General features: G+C 40.1%; 3 protein-coding genes across 4 annotated transcripts in view; 2 read left to right on the top strand and 1 right to left on the bottom strand.

Annotated features, from left to right (window-relative positions):
* The window catches only part of LOC123504816 (protein stoned-B-like), a 15284-nt gene extending 9647 nt beyond the window's left edge, over positions 1-5637 (top strand). For both annotated transcript variants that reach the window (XM_045255653.1, XM_045255652.1), the window contains 5 exons: positions 49-235; positions 549-717; positions 1097-1268; positions 1457-1566; positions 1824-5637. In XM_045255653.1, coding sequence (XP_045111588.1) covers positions 49-235; positions 549-717; positions 1097-1268; positions 1457-1566; positions 1824-2337 — 1152 coding nt within the window. In that variant the 3' untranslated portion in view covers positions 2338-5637. The remainder of the gene's footprint in view (positions 1-48; positions 236-548; positions 718-1096; positions 1269-1456; positions 1567-1823) is intronic.
* Positions 5638-5872: 235 nt separating this feature from the next.
* Positions 5873-12908, bottom strand: LOC123504820 (pyrethroid hydrolase Ces2a-like). Its single transcript, XM_045255663.1, has 12 exons — positions 12838-12908; positions 12051-12306; positions 11569-11730; positions 11339-11483; positions 10953-11138; positions 10515-10708; positions 10267-10417; positions 9066-9241; positions 8807-8963; positions 8545-8683; positions 7692-7806; positions 5873-6975 (listed from the first exon to the last, which is right to left on the bottom strand). The coding sequence occupies exons 1-12, from the start codon at positions 12906-12908 to the stop codon at positions 6898-6900; spliced, it is 1830 nt and encodes a 609-aa protein (XP_045111598.1). The 3' UTR covers positions 5873-6897.
* Positions 12909-13753: 845 nt separating this feature from the next.
* Positions 13754-23088, top strand: LOC123504821. The gene is made up of 6 exons (XM_045255664.1): positions 13754-13942; positions 18315-18349; positions 19127-19238; positions 19641-19713; positions 20543-20692; positions 22558-23088. Exons 1-6 carry the CDS (start codon positions 13856-13858, stop codon positions 22662-22664), a joined length of 564 nt encoding a protein of 187 aa, XP_045111599.1. The 5' UTR covers positions 13754-13855; the 3' UTR covers positions 22665-23088.
* Positions 23089-23476: the final 388 nt, after the last annotated feature.

Genomic DNA, 23476 nt, shown 5'->3' with positions numbered 1-23476 from the left:
GATGTGGGAGCGAGGCAAATATCTCTATACATAAACAACATTCCGCAGGTGTTTTCGTCACTGGTCGAGGAGCAACTCTTCAAGCTCACGGTACATCGCGATCGAGCACTCAACTACAAGTCTGAGGAGGTGCAGCTGACAGCCGTGGACGAGATTTACGTGGAACAGGACCTGAAGGGCGTCGTGCACCGCATGATCGCCCGCGTCAGAATTTTCTTCCTCGGGTTTCTCTCAGGTACGGACAAATTTTTCTCGCAATCTTAACTTTTTTTTTTCTTTAAGTTCATTCTATTAATTTTCATTGATAAGAGTTTGCAAATACGGTTTTCTCTTTTCCTGCTTTACATATCAAATCAATATCTCTCCCCACAATGAACAGGCAAATTGTTAATGCAGATTATAAAACGTCGATTACTAGTGCAATACAATAGTTCCATGTATAGCAAAATGTTCCAGTATATAACACAGCATGCTCAGGTGTCTGTTTTCTACTAAACAATTGAATGTTATTGCCACTAATAAAACTTCTGTGTCTGTTGGGTACGCAGGAATGCCGGACGTGGATTTAGGCATCAATGACATGAGGAAGCAGGGGCGAGAGGTTGTGGGTCGCCATGATATTATTCCAGTCATTACTGAGGAATGGATTCGTCTAGAGGCTGTCGAGTTCCACTGCTGTGTTGACGGCGAGGAATTCGAAAAGACACAACACATTAAGTAAGTTACCGTACAGGGAGTCGGTGGCGTAGTGGATAAGGTGGTGAGCGTGGGATCGGGCAGATGTCCATGGGTAGGTTCGAATCCCACCACGTGCAGCCTAGAAACTTTGTCATTTGTCGAGTGGTTTAAAGTTACCTGCATGTCACCATTGCCGTACACCAAAGATGCAATTGGGTGGTGATATGGCCCCTAATATGACATCACTTCCCAAGCTTTTCAAGTAGACCTACAGGCGCTATAGGCCGTAACATAAAAAAAAGTCAGCCCTTTGGCGAGATACACATACATTACATACTTCTCTGTATCATGATGCACATGTTGATTTAGACTTCCTCCCTTGATAACAAGTTGACTCCTCCTCCTCCTCCTCCTCTAGATACAAGCCTCCAGACGCTTGCTACATCGAGCTTATGAGATTCCGCGTTCGACCGCCCAAGAATCGAGAGTTGCCGCTGCAAGTCAAGACGAAAATTACGATTGAAGGTCGACGCGTAGACATTAGCTGTGAGATCCTTGTGCCTGGGTTCTCCGGCAGGAAGCTTGGGCAGGTGAGATAATCAATGAATTATTATACTTAAGCCGCAAAGTGTGTGTGTGTGTGAGTGTGTGTGTAATAATAATAATAATAATAATAGTATACGGTTTATTAGGAATTGCAGTGCATACATACGGTCAGTTCTAGTGTGTGTGTGTGTGTGTGTGTGTGTGTGTGTTAATGGTCTCGAGTATTCCCCAGGTGCCGTGTGAGGATGTGGTGGTTCGCTTCCCGCTGCCAGAGTGTTGGATCTACATGTTCCGTGTTGAGAAGCACTTCAGATATGGTTCCGTCAAGTCGGCGCACAGGAGGTAAAATCCATTGACTGCTTTCACGTGCGCTATTGGACTTAATCATTACTCTCAATCACCATTCCATTACTGCAACTAATGCTGCTGCTGTCACTATTACTGCTGCTGCCAATAATTTGACTACAGCTACTACTACTACTACTTTACTACTTCTACTATCATTACTACTATTATCAATATGTCATGCTTGGTCTTTTGAGTCATGCATTAAGCAATATCCTACAAGCCAGATCATGATCCTGGGCGTTGCTTTCCAGAACGGGGAAGGTGAAGGGTATCGAACGTCTCATGGGGACAGTGGAGACGCCAGAGTCTGCGTTGATGGAAGTCACGTCAGGTCAGGCCAAATACGAACACCAGCATAGAGCCATTGTGTGGAGAATGTCACGTTTGCCCAAGGAAGGTCAAGGAGCCTACACTCAGCACTCCTTTTCCTGTCGCATGAGCTTGACCGCCTATGACCAGATGCCTGAATCCTTCGACAAATACTGTTATGTGGAATTCACTATGCCAGCCACCACCGTGAGCCACTGCGTGATGCGCTCTGTCTCCATAACTAGCGAGGACCCGCCGGAGAAATATGTGCGGTACTTAGCGCGCCATGAATACCGCATCGAGATGGAGTTCTGTTCGGGTTCAGGTCCTTCAGAGTATCTCGCTGCCACCATGAAGGCCTCCGATCAGCTTCAGAAGGAAAAGGAGGAGGAAGCTCGGAAACAGGACATAAAGCAGCAGCAGAACAACGAGTCGAGCAGCGACGATTCTTCCTAACAGTGCAATGCTTAAAAGTACCAAGCCCCTCTCGCTGCACCTGGAGCAGTCCTAAGAAGGATCTAACTCTTCTTATTAGGACTCATGCTTCCTTATAAAAAAAATATTCATTTGAGGTGCAGTTGCATATGTAAATGTGTATGTGTGCGTGTGACGTCAGTGTGATGGTGCTGGTGCCGGCCGTTCTTGCCCGCCGGGAACTGATAATGTAGTGAAATACATGGCAGATGAATATTATCTTGTAGTGCCTAATCCCGTATTGTTATTTTGTGCCAAAGGCAAAATGTATGGAAAAGTATAATATGAATAATGAACAGGATGATGAAGATGATAATGATAATAGTAATAATAATAATAATAATAATAATAATAATAATAAATAATAATAATAATAATAATAATAATAATAATAATATGGCGAAGGCTTCCCGACGCCCTGGTTGCAGTATAAGAGTGTATACTACCCTCCGTGTCGTGTCTTGTGTCGTGTGACGCTGCTGCGTGTCGCCGTCTCTACCACAGTGGAACAGTTCCTCATAGTTGTTGTACCTCAGAAGAAAAATCATTGTAATAACACTTTAAGAGGGAGCATAAGAGAGTTTTCAGTTGGTCGGGTGCTCGCGTATAGGTGTGCGATCTGCGTAGGTATCAGACGATTGATCGCAGTGTGACAAAGTGTGACCTTACCGAACACTGCCTCTGAAAGTGACATACACAAAACATGTGGCCTCAGTCGTGGCACCTCTTCTCAATGTTGCAATGATTGAAAAGTAGGTCGATATTGCAGAAAATAATCCCTTCCTTTAGTCGACCTTCCGCCTAAATACTCGTCTCGTGTGTCATGCTTGGCTCAATGGTGGTCGGAGTCTACAAGTGATAAATATCATGTGATGGAAACTCCAGTCGAGTATTTGGGTGTGCGGCACTAAAGCTGTTGCACACCACTAAACACAGAAACATCAACATCTGGTCAGACAGGCAAACCCTTTCCCTTGACAGGAACCTGAACTTCCGGACCTGACACACCTTCTTTTCCTTCACGTTGCTGTTCTTAACTGTAACATTATTTTCTTTAGTTTGGGTAAATGAATGACTCTCATACACATGAAATTAAATTACACTCTGAATATTTTGAATGAGTCAATTCCGTTTTGTCATGTTTTTCACCCTCTTGAACAGACTTCTGACATCTTGAGTGTGAGAGTGACGATAATGATGCTCTCTCGTCGTTACTTACTGCTTGCGGGCGTTCTTCCGCTCCGGCCTATTTACCTCCCTTGCAACTTGTGCAGATATATAAGGCTCGTTCATTGTACTCTTGTCTACTTATATAAGCATGTAAGGACGATATCAATACCATAATATTACTCGGAAAATATACCTAAACACACACACACACACGTTTTCCCTTCACGTGTCTCGTCTGTATTTTGTAGGTAATATTGTCTGGACACACTCATGCCTCTCTCCTTCTGTTTCCTCAAGTCACGGTGGCTCCCAAGGGTCCAATCCAGCACACAAGAGCCGTCTGTTTTCTTCGGTGTTCTCAGCTAACATAAACATTTTGGCTGGTGAGCGTTAATAATAACAAAGGCAATAGTCAGGTGAGAGGTGTGGCCATCCTGCTAAGGGAAGGATGTTCCTCCTCCCTCATTTCTTAATAACTCGGCTCCCACTTTTTAGTTTAAGATCAGTATGCAGGCCAACTGCATGGTCACGGTTGTTGTAAATAAAATGTTTTTTAGCGCTTAAGAATATTTATGTATTTTGTTTCTTCGTTTGACGTTACAACTGGCGGCGATGTTTGAGCCACAGTGACGTGTTGCAGCAACATACCAAAGACGTAGAAGATATATTCCAACTGGAGCCGCCCCTCCTTGGGCGTCCAACACCTTCCCACCAACCCTACAACACAGGGGTCGGAGGTGGGCAGGGTCGCCAGCCACTCAGGGGAGAGGCGGTGCTCAGTTACTAGCTTCTGTAAGTAAATAATTCCTCAAGCTGTATAATAAACTCCAGCATATCCATCGTGATGTCGCCGGTAAATGGCGTATGTGGCGGCCTGCCCAGACCCACCACTAGCGGCCAGTGTGTGTGTGTGTGTGTGTGTGTGTGTGTGTGTGTGTGTGTGTGTGTGTGTGTGTGTGTGTGTGTGTGTGTGTGTGCATGTGCGTGTGCGTGCGTGTACGCACGTGGGGTGTGCGCTGTGTGGAAAAGTGAATGCAAGTTCCGGAATCGGATTTTTTTTCTGTATGGCAAGAGTCCTTCATTTTAAGTTCTCTGGCCTTGAGAACCATAAAGAGCTGAGGAGTAGCGGTAACTGATGTTGATTAACATGTACATATACATATACGTGAAGTATGGCCGCCGTGCCGACAGTGGTACCTGTGGTGAGTTACCACTTCTGTGTCATGCAGAACTTGGAATTATAGAATCTCATTGTTTCATTTGCTCTCTTACATTATTTTTCACTACCCTGGGAACAATTCTGTCTTCCTCCTCCCAAGGGCCGTCGTTAGCGCCTTGCTGGAGGAAACCCTGAAACACCCTTAATTCACTGCATCCCTAGGAGCTCAGCGCGACGGGCCTTGGGAGGTGGGAGAGCGATATTCTCGGGTGGCAGGTTGGGATGAGTGCAATATCTAGTCATTAGTGTTAAGGTTTAGCGTAGAGACTGAACAGTGTAAATAGTGCAAAGTGTCTTCACCATCAGCAGAAGGTTCCGTGCCCACTTACCAAGGACGTGACTCGCGCCGTCCCGCTCTCCGCCCACCGGATTGCGGGGGGAGGGCCGGCGCTGTCCACTAGCTTGTCACCAAGCGAAAAGTGCCGCGCGGCGAGGCTATAACCAATAAATGTTACAAAATAGTGTAATGTCAGGTTGACTTTTTTTTCGAAAGACTGGCACACAGATTCTCATGGATACACTATATAAACGATTCATGTACTTAAAAGAATATATGTATTAAAAATCTTCCATTGTTTACTGTATCTATGGCAAAATAGGCATCCATTATCAAGTTAAAAAATTCATAGTTTACCTCCCTAATCCACGCCCCAGTCTGGCCCCGTGAACTTCATCCATCACGCACACCTCCACACTCCCTCGCCTACCCTGCCCACTCCCCATTCACGGAAGCACGGGCGGGATGGGCCGAGCTGACGTGAGTAGGTGGATGTTGGTGGCGGTGGCACGGGTCGGCTGGTTGGCTCCTCTGTATGTTGTAGTGTCGTCCCGAGCGTGTGTGTCATGTGTGTAGCCCGTAACGAGGCAAAATAAAAGTGAAATGTTGAATGAAACTCGGTGTCTCTTTCTCCTGGTTAAGACCGACATGAGTAACACTTAATTTACATATACGAGTAACTTTAGGCTTTTGCTATACCCAATCACGAGGCATCCACTCTTAGGAGACGCCTGATTTTTTCATCGTTCGTGGGACCACATTGATAACACTTCTGCACTGCGCCTGCACTACCATCAAAAGGATCCAGTCAGAGCTATATGGGATTTGAAAGGTTCTAATGAAACACTAAGAATATTCATACATCTTTTAAAGGGAAATACGAGCCAACAACATATAGGAGAAAAGAACTTTAACAGAAAATGGAGATAGTTGAAGCTATCATATATTTTTTTTATCGATACATAACGATGATGATAAAAGAAAGTTTGAACTCTCTCTCTCTCTCTCTCTCTCTCTCTCTGTGTGTGTGTGTGTGTGTGTGTGTGTGTGTGTGTGTGTGTGTGTGTGTGTGTGTGTGTGTGTGTGTGTGTGTGTGTGTGTGTGTGTGTGTGTTGTGTCTGATTGCGTTGGTGTGAATGTATTTATCACTAAAACTAGTAACAATTGTGTAAGCATAATCTATGTAGAATAATCCATAATAGTGTTAATAGTGAACTATGTCTGGTATTACTAATAGTACATATTATTAGAACTACTACCACCTCAACCAAAACTACTACTACTACTACTACTATTACTACTACTACTACTACTACTACTACTACTACTACTACTACTACTACTACTACTACTACTACAACTACTATTATCACCACCACTACCACTGCTACTACTACTACTACTACTACTACTACTGCCACTTCTACTACTACTAATATAAATGCATCAAACAAAACAAAAAAATCAAAAGACAACAAAGTCAAACATATAATCCAATACATGCATATTACTCTGTCAATTACAAAAAACAATACTTACACAGTAGCATAGCACTTGTTCTTTAACCACTGCGTTTGAATTACAAATAATTTGCTCACCCTCTCAAGCCATGCATCTTATTTCGTCCTAGCTAAGAATATGCCACGTATGTTACGCCGGGCTATATCAATCAATCAATCAATCGATCAATCAGTTAGCAAGCCAAATTATAAACTTCTCAACTGACATTCACATCCTGGTCACTATCACAACCAATATTCAATGGTTAAATCTTAATTACAAGACATCTTTCTCATCATTTGACACACATGTTACATCATTAACGACAATCGCTCTCATTATTATTTCCTTCTCCAATCACCCCATTGATGAATGGCTAGGGGTACTTTGAAGCAACCAGTTTCTCCAAAAATTCATTTTGCTTTGGCAGAACCTTCCTGTAGAAGTTACGTACCTACAATGAAACAAAATAAAATTAATAACTAGATAAATTAATTTAAATGAATAAATTAATTTTATATATATATATATATATATATATATATATATATATATATATATATATATATATATATATATATATATATATATATATATATATATATATGGCTAGTTGGAGAACAGACTTGGCATAATTCCGGGGAGAAACTGTGAGTTGCTGCAGACACCTGTGTTTCGGTGAGGAAAAGTTGAGGTTTAGTAGCGGAGAGGTGATGTTCAATACATTAAAAGTAGAAGTTGCAGAAATTAATGAAGAAAACGTTGAGCGCGCCAAGACACTTCGGGTTGATACCCAGAGTCATTTATGGTCTCCCCCAAGGCGGGGACTTCGAGGGTGGTGTAGGAGTAGCCATATCTAATTTTCAATTTGGAGTAAAGGGTGTGTGTGAAACGAATGCATGTAGTTTTGTGAAGGAAAAGAGTTTTCTTTAGAGGGCAGGCTGTGGCAGCTCCTTATGTTTTGAGGCCCAAAGGTCACAGCTTGGTAGGTGACAGCACTCCCTGAACCAAGTCCATTAGACATTAAAGGGAGTAATTATTATTTCGGCAGATGTCAACTCGCTCTTCCTCTCAGAAAACATGTTATAAAAAAAATGTATAAATAATATAAAATATTGTATGAGTAATGGATTTTTTAAAAGAAAATAGTGCATGTAAAGTGTGTCTGACCTTGCGGCGAGTGTCGGGCTTCATGGCAGGGGACGGAGTCAAGCTGAGATAATGCACATTATCGTTCTCTACAGCCTCCCACGTGAAGCCCAGAGAGCCATCAGGTGTTGGGTTCCTGCAGTGGGATGGTAGATCAAGCACCAGACTGGACTAAAGAATGTAAGGATGAAAGTTTTTGCTTCCTGCACTGGGGTGAAGTAAATGGATCAAAACACGGTTGTAGATTAATTTGTGTAACAATAAAGTGTATAAATAAAGCTTAATCAGGTTGAAACAGGGAAATGCGGGTGTAGAGAAGCGATAAAGTGCACGGATTTGAACCATGGCCATCCGCAGGATGAGGAAAGCAATCCTCGTAGGGAGATTCTTCACGAATATCGATCCTCAAAAACAAAAATGAAAAACACTATGGCTTAATCACTAATGCTAGTATATGAGATAGAAACTATTGTAGTTGCCTATTGCAAAGGAAAAATATCTGAAGAGAAAAAAACAACTGTCACAAGACTGATGTCTGTAAGAAGGATAGGTCTCTGTATATGTTGTTTCTAGAAATTACCATATCCAAGAAAGATACAAATATGAAGAAAAATATTAAACTTAGCTCAAATTAATGAAAAGCATTTCCTTCCTGAAATAACTCCACACAAAAAGTAAAAAAAAGAAGAAAACATATAACTAAACAAATCAAAATATTCAGGATGGCAAATTTATAGCAAAGAATTTGTCTTACTATGAAGTTTCATGTTTCTCTCCTCTCCCTTAAGGAAGCATACACAAAACAGACTCTAATGACTTTTTACAATTCTCCCCAAAACTCAGTTTGCCTATTCGGCTGCGTCCCATGTCTTACCCAGTGTAAGCAAAGTTGACCCAAAGTTTGCTCATAATATCCCGTAAAGCAAGATCCTCTGGACGTTCAAGAGGTTGCAATCCTAACTTGAAAGTCTCTCCGAGGAATAAATAGAGTATGTCATCTCCATGGATCACCCCTGTGGACATACAAACAGTACAATGGCTAATTTGCTGGGTGCCAAAAAAATATCACATTATTTATATTATATATTTACATCTCTTCAAACTGGTACTAGCAATAATTACTGATATATACTCACAGTGCTTTCCAATTGTTGTATTTAAAAGGTCACTTTCAGAACGCTGACCACGGTGTGTCAATTTATAGGAGAAGGTGTGTCGATGTGGTTGAGCGCACGTAGAGTGCGCCAAGGCCACTAAATCACCTGGGACACCAAAGACATAGTCCGTAAGAAGCTGTGGCGGAAAGATAAAAATGGTACATAATAATTTATGATCACTTGATTTCTCTTGTACTATCCACCTCTATAGTGAACGAGAACCCCACAAAAAAATTACCTGAGTAAAATTATCTTTAAGTTCAAGGTCGATATTTTCTCCCAGGTAGTAACGGTACAAAGCATAAGCCTTTGTCTTCTTATTGGGGTCATTATCCGCCATTTCGAGGCTCATTGGACCGATTTTAGTGAAGTCTTCCACCAGGCGCTTCTTCAGATGTTCCATAAGATATACGTCTGGGTAGAAAATTGTTGATTATAAAGAGTATCTCCATAAGCTTAGATATCTGATCTGGTGGAGGGAATTAGAGAATGTTTGTAATTGTGTTGAAGCAGGAGTAGACATGACACACCTGCTCCTACAGTGATATACTCTCAAGAACTAGAGGTACTGAGTGAAGTGAAGTCACCGAATGCAATAGCTTTTGTTGATAAGGAAGAATCTTGGTAGAAATTGACATCCCTACTTCATCTTTACCGTAATTTCTCTTTTTTTCTTTGGTACTTGAAGCAGGATATTTGCTAACTTTCTTCGCTTGCCAGGTGAGTTTTCAACTGATTATAACAACTTCCCTTTTCATATAAAAAATAATTTCTATAAAGCTAGGTGTTCTATTTTGTCTCCATCAATTCTTTTCCGCGATCTATCTGTTTACTTCATACGAGGGCCCTATCCGCCCCTTCATGCAGTCTGGTTCCTAAATAAGGAGACAATTCTCATGCAGCTCTATTTAAAGTGGATGGAGGCGAACGTTTTTTGCTCCCATAGTGACTGTCTGTAACCTCTCATTTCTGCTGTGTTGGACTGCTAACTACCCTCTTCCGTTATTTTCATGGTCTTTAAAACATGCAAACTGTATGTCCTGTCCATGGCTTTGCTGCACAAGCCCATCTGTTCAGTCTCGTATATATTTCATCTACCTGCGTTGACAATTATATTCGATAATCAGTTCTGGATTTTTTTATTTTAAAAAGTAAGTCATCAGAACTTCTCTGGAAAAAATATGCAGTTTTAGAAAAATAATTTCTTTAGTGTTTTTTTTTAAGTGTACGTTGCCGTATATGTTGCATCTGAAAATGCATAAACTACCTAATCAATTACACTTATTTAGTTTGCTTCACTCAGTATTGGTAAGTAAGAAATGGAAAATGAGGGACAACATTTTTCTCATAACCAGCTCAATGTTACATAGCAATAATCCAAAAGCGTTAAGAAAAAGATAAATAAATAAAGGCAAAATGAAGAATGAATAATCACTGACAGATTGTGAGAAGCGCCCCATCATGAGCTGTGTGGCCTATCATAAGTTCCCAGGGAGGACACGTCATTGCTTGCACCATCTCGTATGGGTGAGCTGGAATCACGTCCCCATCAACACGGGGACCCATCACGAATGGAAAAACAAACCATTCCTGAAATAACCAAATAGAAACTGAAATACTGCTTCGAAACTTTTTATTCGAATAAAAAAAAATTCTAACAATATCAGCAAAGGGATTTGTTTCTTACATAATACTTTGTGCCAATGATGGAGAGTGACTTGACAGGGACTGTCTGTAGGAAGGAGAGGATGTCTTCGGAGTCTAATTTTCCACGGTATCCCAGTCTCCGTACCGTGTCTTCCGCTACTTGGCGGTGTCGCCTACCGAAAGCGAAGGTAGCCAGTGTATTGCCAGATTGCTGGATGACTCGCGAAAATAGCCCTAGAAAATTCATAATGGATCTTATTTGTCATATGTATAAGTTCTTTGCTCTTAAATTTCAATGAAATCAAGTGCAGCATGTTTCTGTAAACAATTTTAATCAAATACAATAACTAGGATTAAACAGTTATGTAGATAAACATCAGTAGGACTTTTGAGTGATAAAACAAATTCCATTTTTATCACATACGCTTTCACAAATTGCATTGCAATAACACATCTTAAAAATTCATTCAAGCTTCACCCTGAGCCTTTGGAGAGACGGACAGAAGGCCTGTGCTGGATCCTCCAGCACTCTCCCCGAACACGGTCAATCGTTGCGGGTCGCCGCCGAAGATGTGTATGTTACGATGCACCCATCTCAGGGCCGCCACCTGATCCTTAAGCATGTAATTTCCAGATATGATGTCATCCTCCGTGGACAGGAAGCCTGAAGATTTAGCGTCATCAGCAGTATAACAAAATTTTGTGATAAAAAAAAGAAATTAGCAGAGAACATTACACATATAATCATTCCATAACTAGAAACAAGCCTCTTTTTTTCTTTTCTTTCTTTTTTTTTTTTTAGATAGCTCTTATTTACTTAGCAATTATCTTGAGAGCGAAAGGAAATTGGTAACAATTCCTCACCTAACAGCCCGAGCCTAAACTGAGGTACAACAAGTACCACCTGGTGATTGAGCAGCACGTAGGGCTGGTATTGGTATGCGTTACCCGCTACATATCCGCCTCCATGCAGGTACACCATTACTGGCAGCTTCTCTTCTATACCCAACTGCAGAAGAACACATCTTTTACGTTATGTTCTTACTGAACCTACGTCTATTCTCACTCCTAAACACAACCTGCACATACTACACCTTTGGAGTGAACACATTGAGATAGAGGCAATCCTCTGAACCGACCACGTGTTCTTCTGAAACGTCACCAAGCAAGTGATTCTTGAAAGGTATCTGAATGCATTGCTCTGGTTGACTAAAGGCATTCCTCACTCCCGTCCACGCCTCCTCTTCCACGGGTTCCTGTTTGAAGGATCATCAGTGTGTCAATGTCCAAAAATGCCAGAATTTCAGTTTTGTTTAACTCTTCAATCTTTTCTTATGAATACGCCTTTCATAATTTGCATAGGTTAGGATTTATTTTACTTGCCTCTCACGATAAACAAACACAAACAATAATAATCTGACAGCATGACTGACACACACACACACACACACACACACACACACACACACACACACACACACCTAGACATACACGTATTACTAAAAGAAGAAGGTGTGAAGAGATAAGAAAATATATGCCACGCAAGAATACGGGGGGGAAAATAATATACTGAAACCTGAAACCGCAGCTTTCCTAGTGGCGGCTTCGCATACGGGATGGCGTAGAAGGAGAAGAAGGAATGACCTGCGAGGGAACGTTCTTCAATCCCTCTTAGAGTTCCCTTGGCTGTATGCACCAATGGACCGTCCTTTTCATGTTCAAGGACGTTGTCTGAGTTCTCCAGTACAACGATTACGATGCTTACAAAGGCAACCAGAACCACCAGAACTATAGCCACGACATTCGTCTTAAGGAATCTTGAGACTGTAGGTCTATGAATGAAGAAGCAACAATTAAAAATGTAAGATTTAATAGCCTCGAAAATTGATTATACAAAATAACACAAAAATATAATTCAGATAGCAAAGGCCTTATTGATTATGACAAGGCTAGAACCATACTTGGTTGAAAGAAAACTTAACCAAATCTTCCAGTATGCGAGTGTAAAGGCTGCGAGCGAAGCACTAATCAACGTACAGCCACATGCCCACAAACATGTTACATATTTACAATTCCTATAATATTTCACATTTGCGTTGGAATTAGAGAGTCTATGATAATTTTTATATTCTGGAAACCAGCAATAACCTCAGTATATCCTACCATAAAGAACAAAAGGAATAATAAACTAGGACACGTGTAGGTCTAATGGTTTAGTAGTGCAACTTCCCTATTTCCTTCCTTACGTCCAATGAGCTACAGACTTGCCCCTCAAGTAGTTACTAAACCGAAGTGCGCAAATATAAATAATATTTTTCATCTTCATAGTGTTCTTTTTCCTTATGAATAAAATATCTACATACCGTTTCTTTTCTTCAGAAGGCTTGTCCATTTCACTTGAAAACTGTGCCAAACTTGATTCGTCATATTGCATTTTGCTTTGAAGAGAAAGAAAAGGAATATGATTTGCAGACTATATATAGGAATAAAAAGAAGGCGAAAAAGATCTCCGAAATGTCAGATAATTTCATGTAATTATATGAAAAAAAAAAAAAAAAAAAAAAAAAAAAAAAAAAAAACGAAATAAGCAAATTGTAATAACAAAAGGATTTCACTAAAAAATCAAGACAGTCAAGTAAAAATATTTATCAAGGCTGTGGGTGGAAGGAACACCGGCAGTAGAGACAGATTTTGACAGATTTGTTGAACTTATAATTTTGTTAAAAAGAGGAAAAGAAAAAAAAATACTCTTGTGAAATATGTCATTCCTTAATACATGAAACCATTCACAATCATATATGCGCTATAGGCCTTACCGTAAAAAAAAAAAAAAAAAAAAAAAAAAAAAAATATATATATATATATATATATATATATATATATATATATATATATATATATATATATATATATATATATATATACACACAGACAGATGATACACAGTAGCTCCTCTCGAAAATAAACGCATTATTGGACATAAAAGAAGCTTTTTATCTTATCACTTCAACCGTAGAGAGATTAATATTAATCATATTAACTCGAAGATTAAATTGGTGACACACACAACGTGATACGAAAATTGCATGTTGTGAAGAAAGTGGTAGAGGAGGCAATGGGAGGAAGGAAAATGGGAGGCGTGAGGGGCGTATACACTGAGGCTTAAACAGCATCACGTGAACCTCCTAGTGTGTGTGTGTGTGTGTGTGTGTGTGTGTGTGTGTGTGTGTGTGTGTGTGTGTGTGTGTGTGTGTGTGTGTGTGTGTGTGTGTGTGTGTGTGTGTGACACATCAGGTCGCCGGGCTACTCGCTCCATGTAAGACCTCTGCTCTTGTGTCTACCACCTTCGACCGCCATCCTCACTTTTTCTCCATTGAAAGCATGGAAATGGCAAAGCGAGGCCTCTTGTTCTTGCACAGGGCCTGCTCTGCTTCGCTCACACGGCAGGACCGACTCGACATTCTCTTCGTGAGTTCGTAGTGTTAGTTAGAGTGGTGCCGTGGCAGTGCTAGTGATGGTGTTTAGTATAAAGCGATGGTAGTACTGGTCACAGTGCTCGCTGTGGTGTTGTGAATCATGTCGTGTGTTCCCGTACCCGTAGCAGGGGATAAAACTGACTATTCAAGGTTGAGACAAGTTATTGTTTGTTTCACCGATTATTTTTCTGTTATTTGTCATCAATGCTGCTATCTATCATGCATCTAAAATAAAGAACTTGATAAAAGAAAAAAAAATTATCATCATAAGGCTGCAACAAAAACACACATTTTCTACTCATTCAGACGCCATGGGATTGAATGTCTTAATACTCGTGGCGTAGGTGAAGCACACAATTCCTGCTCCACTATCTGGTTATCTCATGCACAATAGGAGGAAGAATGAAGATTGATTCTTCTATCTCACCTCACAAGGTTCACAGTATTTACAGTTGTGATGAGAGTGCATGAACATTTGCTGGTCACACGCACACACACGTTTAATGCACGTCTTTGCACAAGATGGTGCTGAATATGTATCTTTATCAGTGGAGAGATAAGAACACTGACGGCCACGTGGGAGCCCCCATGGCAACGGGAACGTGCAATGCCTTGAACTGTGGTAATTGTAGTCATGTAAAAAGAAAAAAGAAACACGATAGACAGAGAGATGGAACAATATGAATAGTAGCCGTGCATGCAAATATAATGTGATAATCATGTGAAGCTGCTTCGTGGGTGCACAGCTGGGAAGGTTTCCTAGACAGGATGGAAACACTTACATTATAAGTGTCACATACAACAAAACATAAGAAAATAAATATAGATCTCAACGAATCTCTGACACATTCTATTCCATTAAGCAAGTAAACTAACGACTGTTACATGTTGTGTTGCTGATGAATTGCAGGGGCAATATGGAAGGCGAAAACTCGCTTTGAGTAAAACTATAGTCAATGAAAGCCATCTTGCGTCGCCGCGGCACATGATACTCAGGTTAAGGTTTCTCAGCAAGCATAAGAAATTGACAATTAACTTATTGGCACCTCAAGTTTATCTCTGCTCCTAACTAACGACCAAACATTGTGCAGAATTACAATTTCTAAACATTAACCTCAACTTGTGATCTTTATGCTTTTGTCATATATAACACTTAAAAAGGAGAATGAAAAAAAAAATATATAATGACATTATTCAATGAAGTTAACATATAAAGTACGAAGTTCATCCTTTTTGCTATTATTCGATCACATTCCTGACATAATTTGTTGTTTTGAATTTACTCAGGGTTATAAGTGAAAAGAAAGTAACCTTGCTCTAAAATAATAAAAGTTCATTGAAAAAGTAAACACAAAAACTGTACAGCTGAGTTTCCTTGCAGCCCATGTAGATCTTTCTGGCTCAATTTGCCCAATGGAAAAAAAAAAAAAAAAAAAAAATTCTAAATATTCATGATCATTAAAATTAATCATCAATAAGTACTAAACGGGCTTTCGTGTATTTAAAATGATCTTTACTTACTTTGCTATTGCAAACAGTGTCTGCAAATGGCACAAATGTGCTTCAAGCAGAAAGCCTTATAGTTCTTTTTCTATGTAATAAGGTAAAGCTGGCCAAGGGCAGCATAAAGCGAAAAAAGGCCCACTTAGTTGCCAGTCTCCTTGTAGGTTCGAGAGAGCTAGCCTTTCCTAAAAATAAAAAAAAAAAAAAAAAAAAAAAAAAAAAAAAAAGATGTCTCGAAACCTCCCTCTTAAATGAAGTTAAGCCATAGGAAGTTGGAAATACAGAAGTTGGTAGGAGATCCGGAGTTTACTAGAGAAAGGTATGAATGATTGAGAGTACTTGTTAACTCTTGCATTAGCGAGATGGACAGAATAGGAATGGGAGAAAGAAGAAAGCTTTGAATAACGAGGCTGCAGGAAGAGGGGAAGCATAGAGTTTGCAAGATTAGAAGAGCAGCTATAGCATGAAAACAGCGATAGAAGATAGCAAGAGATGCAACATTCCGGCGGTGAGAAAGAGGGTGAGGACAGTCAGTCTTTACAAGCCTAAATCATATCTTTCATCTTGGCGTGAAGGGACAAACATCAGTGTTATGGCCTTTCTCATATTAGCTATAGGCGTTATTGTGTCATCTGCAACATTTTCTGGAATGGGACAGCACCTTATCCAAGAGCAGTCTTTGCCTTTCTCTTTCTCTTCACCATTATACCTGAATCACATACTATCTTCACTATTTGATTCCTGAAGATGATTAGCGTCAAGTTCGATGCCATATAGTTCTTCCAGTTCAAGTTTATCTTAATCTGAGCTGAACTGCTCTAAATACAACGGGATTTCTTGTTCAGACCGTGGCGTTATGATTACCGGTGTTAGTCTTCATCATATTCTTAATATTTCACTGCAATGATGGAAACATTCCCATTACTTCCCTTCATCTGTCCTGCCCCAAGAATCGGATCAGAGCACAAAGAGTGGGATGCCATCGCCATGGTTGTTATCTTATCTTTGAAAAAAAAATCGTGTGAAATTCTGAAAGTTTCGTGTTTTTAATTTAACTTGTTTCGTTTGTTCAACACATTTTTTTTTCAAGCGCGATATGTGAAGATCCATGCCTGAGTAACATCATCGTGACTTGTCTGTCTCTCTCTCTCATCACTCCAATACCACAACAAGAACAGAACAAATTGTTTCATTGCCACAAGAACAGAGCCGATCACGTATCACTAAACACACAATGAATACTAACACTGGGACCTACTTATACTAATCATTGTTGTTATAGGCGAAGTGAGAAAAGATGCACTTCAGGTGCCATTAAGTCAATTTGTTCCCAGAAATTATTCATGATGCCGCGACGTAAGATCGGCTTTCCGTAAGAACATAAAAATATAAGAATATGAGGGAAGCTACAAGAATCCATTAGGCTTAGACGTGGCAGTCCCTGCATGGGTATACCCACCCACCTATTTCCACCTGTCATCCCCGTCCATATATTTGTCTAATCTTTTAATGCTCTTTATTAACGCAGCACTAACAACATGATTACTAAGTCTGTTCTATTCATCAACCACTTCCCATTTTCTTCTTAAACATAAATTTTTCAAGGTTCAACCCGATATTTCTGATTCTATCCTGGCTAATGATCCTAAGAACTTTGTTTATATTCCGTATATACTACTTCAATGCTTCTACCAGGTACCCTCTTAACCTACTTCTTTCTTAAGAATGCAATCTCAACAACTTCATTCTCGCTTCGTAGGTAATATCCCTCATTTTCTGTATCCTTTTAGTCATTCTCCTTTGCATTGATTTTAATAGACCATATCCTTCCCAAAATATGGGGACAAGAACCGTACAGCATAATCTACATGTGGTCTGACCAGCGCTAAATATAACTTTGATATAAATTCAGGACTTCTACTTTCAACACTCCTAAAATGAATCCTAGTATATTATTTGCCTCATTTCCAGCCTCAATGCATGGTTTTCTTAGACCAAAATTTGATCTAACTATAACTACCAAATCTCATATCCTGAACCTATCAAAGTTTCGTTGCTTATTGTGTCTAAGTCTATTGTGTGGATTTCCCCTACCTATGCTGAGTACTTTGTTAATGTTAAACTGCATTTGCCATCTGTCTCCATTCGTTTATTCTCTCTAAATCTGTCAGCAAGGTAATTCCGTTTCATCGCTACAAATTCCACTATTCAAGGCATTGATGTGTACCCGAAATAACACTGGCCATAAAATAATTACTGTGGCACTTCACTAACTACTTAATCCCACTCGGCGTGACTGTACCTAAGCTTGTTCGTTTAATTTCATGTGTGTGTGTGTGTGTGTGTGTGTGTGTGTGTGTGTGTGTGTGTGTGTGTGTGTGTGTGTGTGTGTGTGTGTGTGTGTGTGTGTGTGTGTGAGAAGAGAGAGAGAGAGAGAGAGAGAGAGAGAGAGAGAGAGAGAGAGAGAGAGAGAGAGAGAGAGAGAGAGAGAGAGAGAGAGAGAGAGAGAGGTGGGGGGTGGAGGTTGACGTGGTTAAGATGCATGAGAACAAAGATATATATCCGTCCTTGTTTGTCATTCATACAGACTAATATCTTTGCTGTGCATTCTAGCCGTTTTCTCTCAAGTTTTCTTATTGCTCCATAACACAGAAATAGATTGTCCCTAAATTAGATGTCGGTGATAACAGTGCCGGCAGTGTGTTGCTATAATGAGCTGTGTTGCTTGGTAAAAGAATTTTCAGAGTCAAGATTAGGACTTATTTCTTAATGATAAGTGTTAGGTAATATTTGATTTGTTAACAAGTATGCTTTACACTACTTAGATTTCAATCTTACATATTGCTCTTCTCTCCCAACAGGGCACCTTCTTCGTGCACCTCATACTAACAATGCTGTGAGTAACCAACCTGCTTCGCAAGAATAGATTGGCAGCACTCTATACACCTAAGTAGATATCTTAAATTTTAAATGTTTTGGAGGGAAAATGTTTACTTATTTGATAATGAATCTGTATCAATGTCTGTCCTCATTCCATAACACTTCACTATCTAATAAGACTGGTCAGTGATCACAATGCGGGTTCTGGATGATTTTCTATATTGAGGAAGTGTTTGGTGTTGTGATGGGAAGATAATCCAGCTTATGCCTTTTAATACTATAAAATAAATTGAACAAACAAAGTTCTACAGAAGTATGGCGATTTCCTTCATACTGATCTTTAGAATCAAATGAATCATATGAAATTATTATATTTATGGGACTAAGACTATTCTCAAATATGCATACATAAATGAACAACTAAATGATTGAATAATAGAAGTGTATCAAACTAAATCATTTGCATTCATTAAGTGTCATAATGTTAAAGAAAGAAAGAAACAATTCAGATTGCGTGCATAAGAAACTTCATTTTCTTATAACCATTTAATTATGTATGATAATTATGTAACGTGAAACTGAGACACGGTAACGCCGACGAGGGCAAACCACTTCGCACCGCAGACAGTAAACTGATCAGCAAATTTCAGTAAACATGTCATGAATGTCTTGCTAAAACCATACAATTTAATCACTGATAAAGGACGACACAGTAGTTATAGGAATCATTTTAAATTAATCGCCAAGTGAATATGTTTAGCCTCACGTGACGCCTGTTCCTCGATTACAACAGGAGCAACTTATGTGGCTGTCTGACCCAGAGTTTCCTCCTCTACAACGGCCTCTTCCTGGGCACTGTCATCTGGAGTCTGCACCACCGCGAGTCTGAGGAGCCGGCCTTCTTGGTGAGAGAGAGAGAGAGAGAGAGAGAGAGAGAGAGAGAGAGAGAGAGAGAGAGAGAGAGAGAGAGAGAGAGAGAGAGAGAGAGAGAGAGAGAGAGAGAGAGAGAGTGTGTGTGTGTGTGTGTGTGTGTGTGTGTGTGTGTGTGTGTGTGTGTGTGTGTGTGTGTGTGTGTGTGTGTGTGTGTGTGTGTGTGTGTGTGTGGTTCTGTATGTACATATAGAAGTTTTATACAAGTCACATAACTACATATCCTCAGTCGATCGGTAAGTCGGTTTCCTAGTATATTCATCTGTACCAACAAGTATTAAAATAAAAAAATAAGCGTTGCATGTAGAGAAGAAAGGATTAACACAAGAATTCTCGGAGCTAACAAATTATTTTGTTCCCTGTCCTTCCCTTGCCAGGCGATGTGTACTGACTGCTTCGCCTTCGTGTTCGACATAGTAAATCTTTCCATCTTCTGGCCAACAATCCTGAGTAAGCAGTTTTTATTTGCTTTAGATATTTATTGTTGTTATTATTGTCATTATCATTATTATTATTATTATTATTATTATTATTTCTTTTATTATTATCATTATTAATTTTCAATATTGCCATTTATCAGAATTTTTTTTATCGGCTTATTTATCTATTTTTTCTATCTTCCTCAAAACACTCTGATAAGCAACATATTTTATTAATGGCAGTAAATTAATGCAATGTCACACACATCCCGCCTCCACCCTCTCTCCCACACACACACATGCACACTCATATCGGCATTCCCCCCTTTCCACACACACACACACACACACACACACACACACACACACACACACACACACACACCCGGTAGCTCAGTGGTTAGAGCGCTGGCCTCACAAGCCAGAGGACCGGGGTTCGATTCCCCGGCCGGATGGAGATATTTGGGTGTGTCTCCTTTCACGTGTAGCCCCTGTTCACCTAGCAGTGAGTAGGTACGGGATGTAAATCGAGGAGTTGTGACCTTGTTGTCCCGGTATGTGGTGTGTGCCTGGTCTCACCCCTATCCGAAGATCGGAAATAATGAGCTCTGAGCTCGTTCCGTAGGGTAACGTCTGGCTGTCTCGTCAGAGACTGCAGCAGATCAAACAGTGAAACACACACACACACTGAAAAAAAAAATGTATTCCGCAATACACTAATACCCCCTCCTTACCTTTCCTCCTCCGTCATACACACACACACACACACACACACACACACACACGAGAAAAAAAAGAAAAAAAAAACTATCCTCCCTCAATAGTCCGTGTGCGGTAAATAGCTTTGTGAATTTCTGCAGCTGGTTCCATACAATTCGGGCTCGTGATGGCCATGCTTAACCTGGCGCTGCGCCCCATGTCCGCCTTCCTACTGTACCGGGTGGTGCAGGACCGAGCCACAGACCACGGAGGAAGCAGCACCTTGCCTTCCAGTTTACAAGGCATTTTTAGTGAGTGTTTACTATACGTATATATCTCTTTAAAGAGCTCGCGCGCACCTATGTGTGTGCGTGCGTACACACACACACACACACACACACACACACACACACACACACACACACACACACACACACACACACAAGGAGTGGTGGCGTATTGGATTAGGAGGTGAGCGTGGGATCAGGCAGACGTCCACGCGTAGGTTTGAATCCCACTATATACCGCTTTGGAGCTTTGCCATTTGTTGAGTAGTTTAAAATTACCTACATGTCACCATGATGTCAAGGTTCTAGGTGGTTACACCAAAGATGCTCTCGAGTAATGATATGGGTCCTAATATGGGCACCACTATAGGGCAAAAGCTGAACAGCGCTTCACACATAAACACTTCAAGTATGCCTACAGGCGCTATAGGCCATAACATAAAACATAAAACATAAAACACACACACACACACACACACAAAGTGACATAGTTAACAAGGAGTGGAGGGGGCGGTCCGACCCGGGGAGCACTTTATTGGGCGGCACTTTCGGTTCTCACAGTTGTCAGCATTACGTTATTAGACCTGTGCGTGCTGTTGATATTAGGCCTAAGCCCAGCTAATTCCGTCTGAATAACATATATATATATATATATATATATATATATATATATATATATATATATATATATATATATAATTTTTTTTTGTTATTTTATTCATTTATTTCCTTTTTGTTCTGTCTTACAGACGATGTTATAGGCATGAACAACTTCATCATTATCAGAGTTATGCTGTGTCTTTTCTATTTGTCTAATTAATTGTTTCTCTTGAACAGTAAGAGCCCCGAGGAGCTGTCCAAAAGTAGAGTCTGTAGCAACGTTTCGTTCCTCTTCAGGGAACATCTTCAGGCCGAACTAACAAAACTTTTGACACATTCTGCCTGAAGATGTTCCCTGAGGAACGAAACGTTGCTACAGACTCTACTTTTGGACAGCTCATCGGGGCTCTTACTGTTCAAGAGAAACAATTAATTAGACAAATAGGAAAGACACAGCAAAACTTAATAATGCTGAAATTGCTCATGTCTTTAACATCGTCTGTAAGACACAAAATTTACTCCCTGATTACATGCATGCATATTTTATATATATATATATATATATATATATATATATATATATATATATATATATATATATATATATATATATATATATGATACAAACATATCTATTCGCCTGACGTATACTGGAAAATGCTCATTCTTTAAAACAAATGTCCTGTCAATTTCATTTACAAGTATCTAATGAATATTTGAAAGACAAAACTATATTTGTAGGACTCACAACGTCTCTTCCGACAAGTGTTGGTAATTACAGGAGGAGGCGAGAAGCAAAGACTATATTTTCTCCACGGAAAGCTGAAGGTGGAATGCTCCGCCTCTGGGATTTTATGTCTAAGAGACTCCACCTTCTGTACACTGTGATTGGCTGGTGGGATAACGGGATAGACCGAACACACACACACACACACACACACACACACACACACACACACACACACACACACACACAAAGGTGAGGTATGAGCAAAAATAATCTATTGCCTGTTAACACTTCTTTAAGAGTAACCAAGAGTTTTCTCTGCGTACATTCCATTACTCCAAGACATTTACACATCAAATCGAACATTGAATCTCTCCTTCTTAAAATGATCCATTATTACCAATTTATTTGCCATAGGACATTGAGAATAAAACTAATAAAGGAATCGACTGAATTTTTTTTTTCTCAGTCAAGAAATATCAGCATCTGTAAGATATACATTCCCTCACAGCGCCACGCATCACACACTACTCATCTCTATTGTCTCCTCATTCCTCGGCAGATCCCACACCGTACGAGGACATTGATCAGGAAGGTGCGCAAGCTGTCATCCCCAAGACCCAGACACCAAGGCACTCCAAGGATTCCAAGGACCCTATTGTTGCTTAGCTGGCTTGCTCTCGCTCTCGCTCTCTCTCTCTCTCTCTCTCTCTCTCTCTACTCGACAATTCCTACTCTGTTTATATCTAGCCACTCTCTACTTTCTACACACACACACACACACACACACACACACACACACACAGTTCTAGTCAGTCCATTTCTAAAACAAACCTTCATAATCTTAAGTTTTCTATTGGTCGTGCTTAGTACAATGTCATGGCGCCTATACGTGGTGGCTATTCTCTAGTCTCCCATCAAATTTTTCGTTTTCTACAGCTTCAAGGGAGAATCTAACTCTTTGAAGGGGGAACTCGGCCTGGCCACACTCCACAGCTAGACTGCAAGAACATAAAAACATAGAAAAATAAAAGGGAAGAAACAAGGACCCATGAAAACACTAGCACCAAATTCCATGTTCAGTATAAAAAGATTAAAAAAAAAAAAGATCGGGCAAAAGGATCGACATGTCCCTTCTTTATAGATTTACTCCTGCAGTAAAAAGAGCAATTTGAAGTATTCTCCTTTCACCCCTTTCATTACTAGGACGCGTTTTCATATTCATTCTGCTTACTATTTGGTAAGTCTATGCAGCTTCAGAAACTGTGATTAAAATGTAGAAGACTCTAGCCATTATAACCTTCTGCCCTCCATAGACAGTTCATCAAATAAATAAAATCGTCTAATCCAGGGGTTCTCAACCATTTTAATTTTATGTACCCCTCGAACTCTTTCAGTATTGATCACGTACCCCTTTCCCACAATGCAGCGTCAGGAAGGGTAATAATAAATGCATGGTTTATTGACTTAGTTTATTAAGT

Source organism: Portunus trituberculatus, chromosome 17 (genome assembly GCF_017591435.1).
Source record: "Portunus trituberculatus isolate SZX2019 chromosome 17, ASM1759143v1, whole genome shotgun sequence".
Lineage (NCBI taxonomy): Eukaryota > Metazoa > Arthropoda > Malacostraca > Decapoda > Portunidae > Portunus > Portunus trituberculatus.
Note: the sequence above shows the minus strand (reverse complement) of the source record. Positions and strands in the feature narration are given on the sequence as shown.